Below are 7,056 nucleotides of genomic sequence, written 5' to 3' on the forward strand. Positions count from 1 at the left end.
AGAGGCAAGAGGTCAGCCTCATCTACACAGCAAGACCTTGTCTCAAAAAATAAAATAAACAAAAGCACCTTTGTTAACAGATGACTTTAAGGACTTCCTAAGAACATTGCTCAGTGATACAAATCAGTCACAACTGAAAATGGATAGTAAATATAAGCCATTAGTAAAAATATGTACTTGGTATTTTTGTAAATGCATTGTCGTCCTAAATGAAATCATAATTTTCTACAGAACTATTTTTTTTAAGATTTATTTGTTTGTGGAGAGATGCCTGCAGAGGCCAAAAGGAGGCATCCAATCCCCTGGAACTGGATTACAGGCAGTTGTGAGCTGCCCTATATGGGTGCTAAGAGTTAACCAATGAGCCATCTCTCCAGCCCCATATATATGGGGGGGTGTCTTTTTGAGACAGGGTCTCCCTGTAGCCCCAGCTGGCCTGGAACTCACTATGTAGACCAGGCTGGTCTTGAACTCACAGAGATCCACCAGCCTCTGCCTCCCAAGTGCTGGAATTAAAGGTGTGAGCCATCACCCCCAGCCAGCCCCCTACATTTTTAGAGTAGGGACTAAAGAAGTAGTTCAGTGGATATCAAGTGTTTTCCACGAAAGTGTGAAGACAAGAGTTCAAATTCCCAAAACTCCCATAAAAACCGGGCAGGAGCAGTGCCTACCTGTAATCCCAGCATTCAAGAGGCAGAGACAGGTGATCTTGGGGCAAGCTGGCTAGCTAGACTACTTGACTCCATAGAGTTCTGCACACATACATGCACACACATGCACACTCACCTGAACACACACTTTGCACCCACACACATATAAACATGCATAACACACATATGCACACATACATACACAATTTAGGAGTAGAGATAAATATGTAAAGAAGCAGAACATCAAAGTAATGGTAATAAGGGATGAAAACCTATTACATATAGATCCCTGAGTCCATAAATACACCAGAGAATGTTTTTCCTTGCAGTAGAATGCTAATTAATAAACAAAGAAGAAATTATGGATTTGAAAATCATCATTTTGTATCACAGTATTTATCAGTCAAAAATTAACAGTTGGAGTCAGACATGGTGGCATACACCTTTAATCCCAGCACTCAAGAGGCAGAGGCAGGTGGCTCTCTGTAAAATGGAAGCCAGCCTGGTCTACATAGAGTTCCAGGCCAGCTGAGGCAACAGGGAGACCCTGTGCCCCCTCTTCCCCCACCCTCAAAAAAAGAACAGTTGCTAAAACTATAAAAAAATATTTTAAAGGGGGGGGGGTCGGAGACATGGCTCAGCAGTTAAGAGCACTGGCTGTTCTTGTAGAGGACCCAGGTTCGGTTCCCAGCACCCATATGGAAGCTAATAAGCATCTGTAACTCCAGTCCAAGGGAATCTGACACCCTCCTCTGACCTCCATGGGCACTGCATGACACAGGTGCACTTATATACATCCAGGTACACATAAAATACATACATCCACTCATACACATAAAAATAGTAAATTTTAAAAAAATAGTTACTAAAATTAGTGAGGAACAGGAAAGTTACATAGTCTCAATGTACCTCCCCATTAATTGTTTAAATAGCTTAAAATCACAAAGAAAGGATACTTGATATTGGAAAAATGTGGCAAACAATGTATTACCTAAGTAAGTTAATATCACCAGTAACAGGATAAACCAAAGTTGTGTGCCTGCTAATGTACTCAGTTCAATACACCGAGAATACAAATCATATCTGTGGTATTTCTATCAAGAATACAAGATCCGACTCTATCTAGTCACAAGGAAAATACCAGACAGGCCTAAATTGAGTAAGTCTACGAAACAGAAGGCCTATGCTCTACAAAAATATCAAAGTCGAGGCTAGAAAGATGCCTCAGCAGTTAAGAGCACTGACTGTTCTTGCATAAGACCCAGGTTCAAATCCCAGCACCCACATGGCAGCTAACAACTGTCCATTAACTCCAGTTCCAGGGGCCCCGACAGCCTCTTCTGTCCTCCTCGGGCACTGCACGACATGGGTGCACCTACCTATATGCAGGCAGTACATACATACATGCATATAAAATAATAATACAGTATTTTTTTTTAAAAAATCAATGTCATTGAAGTCAAAGAAAGACTGCATAACTCTTTTAACAAAGACTAAAGGGACATGAAAACTAAAAAGAAATGTGCTATTTTAGAACAGAATTAGAAAAAATGCTATAAATGACATGAAGAAGACTGGCAACATGTGAATGTCTGGAAATTGGGAAGTGCACCTTAGCAATGTTAAACTTGCTGCTTTTGCCAGTTACACTGTGGTTAGGAAAGTGAACTTCCTTGTTTCTTTTACTTATTTCTCTGGTTTTGTAGTATTATCCATCTAACAGAAGGCATATACTCTGCTACTGAGTGAAAACCTTCAGGCCTCTGAATCGTTTAGAATTAAAGGCTGTGTTCACAAATACCCTCAAGTAGTTTAGAAAATGTGCACATACATAGAGACAGCAAGTGTGTCAACTGTTAACAGTTGGTGATATTTAGGGAAGGGTTTTGAGAATTTTTTTGTACTATTCTTGTGGGTTTTCTGTAACTGAAATTATTTTAAAATTTGAGAAGCTAAATGTGTATTGTGTGTATCCATTTTAATGTGTTCCCACCATCTACTTTTTGCTTGAAATTCAAATCTCTAAAATATTCTTAATGACTTCAGAGCAGCTACTTCACTAAGCCTGACTTCAGATTTTTAAAAAATAGGTCAAGGTCATGACCCTTAACAAAGCACAACAAAGGTTTGGAAATACTATCTACGTATAAATATTGGCTAACTGTGTGGACTTCTTCCAGGAGCTTTACAAGGGTACCGAGTCCTAAAATTCCTTCATCACAATTATACTGGACATGAAATCTGTCCACATGATTGCCTTATTACTGGATAGGTAGATTCTCCAGGTCTGGTTCTGGTGCTTGCAATTTTCCTCCAAAAAAAAAGCTGTTGGGCCAGGCTGGTGATGCCTGCTTTAAGCCCAGCACTGGGGAGGCAGAGGCAGGCGGATCTCTGAGAATGCTGTCAGCCTGATCTACACAGCTGGGGTTACACCCCGTCTTGAAAAACCAAAAATAATCTGTTGGGAGAAAGATGGGACGGAAACTGAAGGATGTGAGTTTGAACTTTTTTGAAAGGGGGACAACTTTTTATGGAACAAGAAACAGGCACGACAAAATATAAAATAAAATAGTAAACAAATAAGTTTTCAGATTCCTAAGAAGACCACACGCTGTCCTAGGAGGAAAAATCCAAGTGCTGATTGGGAAAATACGTACCAAAAGAAAAAATAAAAAGGTAGAAAAATTGCAAAACGTCTGGATAGTTTTTACCACAAAGTTAACAATCTTGTTTCTCTCCTAACCTGAATGTAAACTGGAAAATCTACAGGTTCCATAAATTACTGACTTGTCATTGGTCAATCTCCAAGGGTCCAAGGGTACGTTCTCTCACACTACTAGGACAAAACTATATTTTGTTAGTCCGCAGAAAATAGAAAGGTAAACACTTGAAAGCATCAAAAACTTCCCAGGATAAGCAGTTACAGACTGGACCACAGGCTAGGCAACCCCCGCTCCGCCTCCCAGCCCACAGGACTGCAAGCAGAGCTGGTGCGCAAGCGCCGCCCACCCCGCCCCTACCCTTGACCTGGAGCCGCTCCAGGGCGTCCAGGGACACTCCCCTCAGAAGCAGGTGCCCAGGTCGCAAGGGCGCGCGAGCCCAGGGACGATCAGGACTCCCTGGGGCGCAGCCGTCCGCCTCCAGCCAGCGTGAGAACCTCAGCCGAGAGTGAACCTGGACCGTGGGAAGGGGCCGGAAGGGGCAGGTGGCGACGCGGGTCCACAACTGCCGACCTCCGCCCGGCGGGCGGCCCAGAAGAGGTCAAGCCCAGAGGCCCCGGAACTTGATCTCGGGCCGGGCCAGGTACTGCCCCGCGGGGGGTCGGAGCTGAAAGCCCGTGACCTTCCCCTGAACGCGGACGGGCAGCGGGCTGAAGCGGGGCGGCCGCTGCTCGGGCCTCCCCGTCCGGACTCACCGCCCACCGGAGCCGCCCAGGTGCCGCTGCTCGGAACATAGTGTCGGCTCTCGTCAGCCCAGCTGCACCCTCGGCCTCAGGGATGTGCGGGGCCGGCGATCACCTGAACGCTCGCGAGACGCGAGAACGCGCGGAGACACCCCTACCCACCGCCCGCCCAGCTGGGACTGCGAGCTAGCGCGTCCCGCTTGCCCATTGGACGGTCACGCAGCCAATGAGGAGAGCGGGAAGTTAATGGACTTGGGAGTGGGGCAAAGGAGAGGGTGTGCGCGGGGAAACTCGGTCTGGGAGCGGCGGAATTGCTGAGGCCGCGCCCGCCTCTTGCAGGCGTCTGGGCTGTGACTGGGTCTCCGGCGAACCGTGATGACAATGTCTGGGCGAACTGGACAGCTGTGCAGAACTTTCCATCCGTGAGGACGGTCCTCTCGCTCCATTCATTCTTTTCATTGCTCGTTTATTCACAACTCTGCTACTAGTAATGTGCCAAACACTGTCAGGTGAAGGAAGTTTAAGGATGCTTTCGTTGTCCTGCTTTGGGAGACTAGGACCCTGAGGAAACATGCAAATGAGTATATCATTGCTACTTAAAGGGGAGGGGTCGTCGCGTGGGTGGGTGATAATTGATTTGGATTCTGGAAGAAGGAAACAGTGGGCTTAGCAGGGGAGGAGTACGATGGAAGACCCCGTTACAAACGGCAGGATTTTTGTGTGCTGCCCGCAGAAAGAGGCAGAATGACTGGAGATGGGCTACATCAGAGGGCTAGAGACGACTTTGAGTAAGGGGCTACCTAGAGAGCCACCTTGTCCTTTCCACCGTCATCTCCTGGCATCAATGCCTGTGCTGCAGAATCTCTCCTGATCTTTGAATCTGCCTGTCCATCAGCCTTCTGGATACCCCAGAACGTCCCTCGAAACTCAAAACAGGGGTCTCAAAACAGGGGTCTGTTTCGTGAAGAACTGGCTCAAGTAGGCCTCTGTAAGGCCTTCTCTGATCCCCTGGAATGAATTAATCCTTTCTCTTCTTCACTCTCCTAGTCTTCTGAACCGGATGAGAACCCATTTTAAACAAGTCTGTAGCCCTGAGGAGGGCTGAAGCTGCGCCAACCCCAATGAAGCTGTCAATGGGAGAAGCAACAGTATTCTATTTGTCAGTGTATTTGCCTTCCAACCCAGAACTCAAATCTGAGCCCTATGGAAGTGGAAGGAACAGGGGAAAGTACTTTAAGTAAAAACCAAAAGGAATTATTTTAATTTTTAAAAGTCTAAAAATTGTGTGAGCTAAAGCCCTTCTGCCTAAGTGACAAGGCAAAAACAGAGCAATTCTTCCTTCCCCTACCCCATGGGACTGCTCTGGCACCTCCCAGGCTCCAGTGAATCAGCAGCAGTGGTGCCTAGCAGATGCACAATGCCCATGGGGCATGGTGGTTCCAGGCAGAGTGGGGCTAGTATAGAGAAAGACACAGAAAATGGTCTGCCTGTAACAAGTGACCAGACTTCACTCTAAAGACAGAAGAATATCCCTAGGGAAGGTCAGGAGGGAGGGATACAGATAGCTTTTCCACATTTACATGTAAGTCAAGTACCAGAGAAATGTGTGTATGGAAACATTGATATCAGACAATTTTCTTTCCACTCTGCTATGAGATGCTTTGGTGGCAGGATGCATACTTTCTATTAGCTGGGTTCTGTGTGGCTGTTCTCTATTTGTAGAAATGTTTGTATAATGTACAAAGGAAAAGAGAGGAAAAGGAGGGAGGAGAGAAAAGTTGTCATGGCTAGTCCTTGAAGACTGATTTCACTCTGTCAGGAAAAATAGCTCTTTCCTCCCCACAGGCCAGTTTTAGGCATAACCCCTCTAGAATTCCTGCGGAAGCAGAAGGTTGGCACCCTTGGCTGGGAGCGACCCCTGGGCCCCATCATGTCTTTCCTCGCTGTGCTGGATAGCTTTAGTGTCAACTTGACACACCCGGGTTGAAGGAGCCTCAATTGGGGGATTGTCTCTATTGAACTCGCCTGTGGCCATGTCTGAAGGGCATCTTCTTGATGAGTGATGTGGGAGGGCCCAGCCCACTGTGGGTGGTGCTACCCCTGGGCAGGTGGGCCTGTGTTGCATAAGAAAGCAGGCTGAGCAGGGGCCAGGGGAGCAAGCCAGTAAGCAGCGATTCTCCATGGCCTGTGCTCCAGCTCCTGCCTCCAGGTTCCTGCCCTGAGTTCCTACCTTGGGCTCCCACTGTGACCCGGGATATGTAAGCTAAATAAACCCTTTCCTCCCCAAGTTGGTATTGGTCAGAGTGTTTTGTCATAGCAATGGAGAGACAAACCAGGATATTCAGTATCATTTTAAATCCTCTTCTCTCTGCTAGCATCTCTACAGGGCTTGGGGATAACCTGGTGCCTCATGTGCTGACGACCTGGGCCCCTAACCACCAGGCCTTTCTCAAGCCAAGGCTACTGTGCTGCACTTGCTTGTATACTGTCACAGTTCTACACGGGAGCATTAAAAGGCACCCAAATGACTCTTAGATCAGTATTGACCAAAATGATAACTTTACTTCCTGATTTCTAGACCCTACAATAAATGCCCAAACTGCCCAGGTGACAGCTGTAGTTTGATAAAACTCTTGTTAAGTCATCTGGTAGAAGGTTTCTCTTTTGGAAACAAAGTCTAACTCCATAGGACCTAGAGTCACAGTGCCATAGAAATGACTGTGAATCAGGAGTCAAGATTCAAGGCACTCTGAAAGATGAACCCCAGTCCTTGTGAAGTCCTGCCTGAAAGCTGTAGCTTCAAGTAGGCCCTCAGCAAGTCATTCAAATGTCTGTCAGAATAGCAGATATAAAGTCTGTGACTTGGATGCTATGATCATCTAATTTCTACTCTGCCATTACAATCAATTAGGGCTATAGTCTGATATGATGGTTACATTGGCTCCAGTGCTGGTAGATCAGATGCTAGACAGTGGTGCTAGCCTAGGGCCTGTGGACAGGAAA

General features: G+C 46.4%; 1 protein-coding gene across 2 annotated transcripts in view; it reads right to left on the reverse strand.

Moving 5' to 3' along the window:
- Etfa (electron transfer flavoprotein subunit alpha) overlaps positions 1-4,220 on the reverse strand; it is a 77,775-nt gene extending 73,555 nt beyond the window's left edge. For both annotated transcript variants that reach the window (XM_008823425.3, XM_029558812.1), the window contains exon 1: positions 4,066-4,220. In XM_008823425.3, coding sequence (XP_008821647.1) covers positions 4,066-4,104 — 39 coding nt within the window. In that variant the 5' untranslated portion in view covers positions 4,105-4,220. The remainder of the gene's footprint in view (positions 1-4,065) is intronic.
- Positions 4,221-7,056: the final 2,836 nt, after the last annotated feature.

This window comes from Nannospalax galili, unplaced genomic scaffold (assembly GCF_000622305.1).
Source record: "Nannospalax galili isolate Female #2095 unplaced genomic scaffold, S.galili_v1.0 scaffold28, whole genome shotgun sequence".
NCBI lineage: Eukaryota > Metazoa > Chordata > Mammalia > Rodentia > Spalacidae > Nannospalax > Nannospalax galili.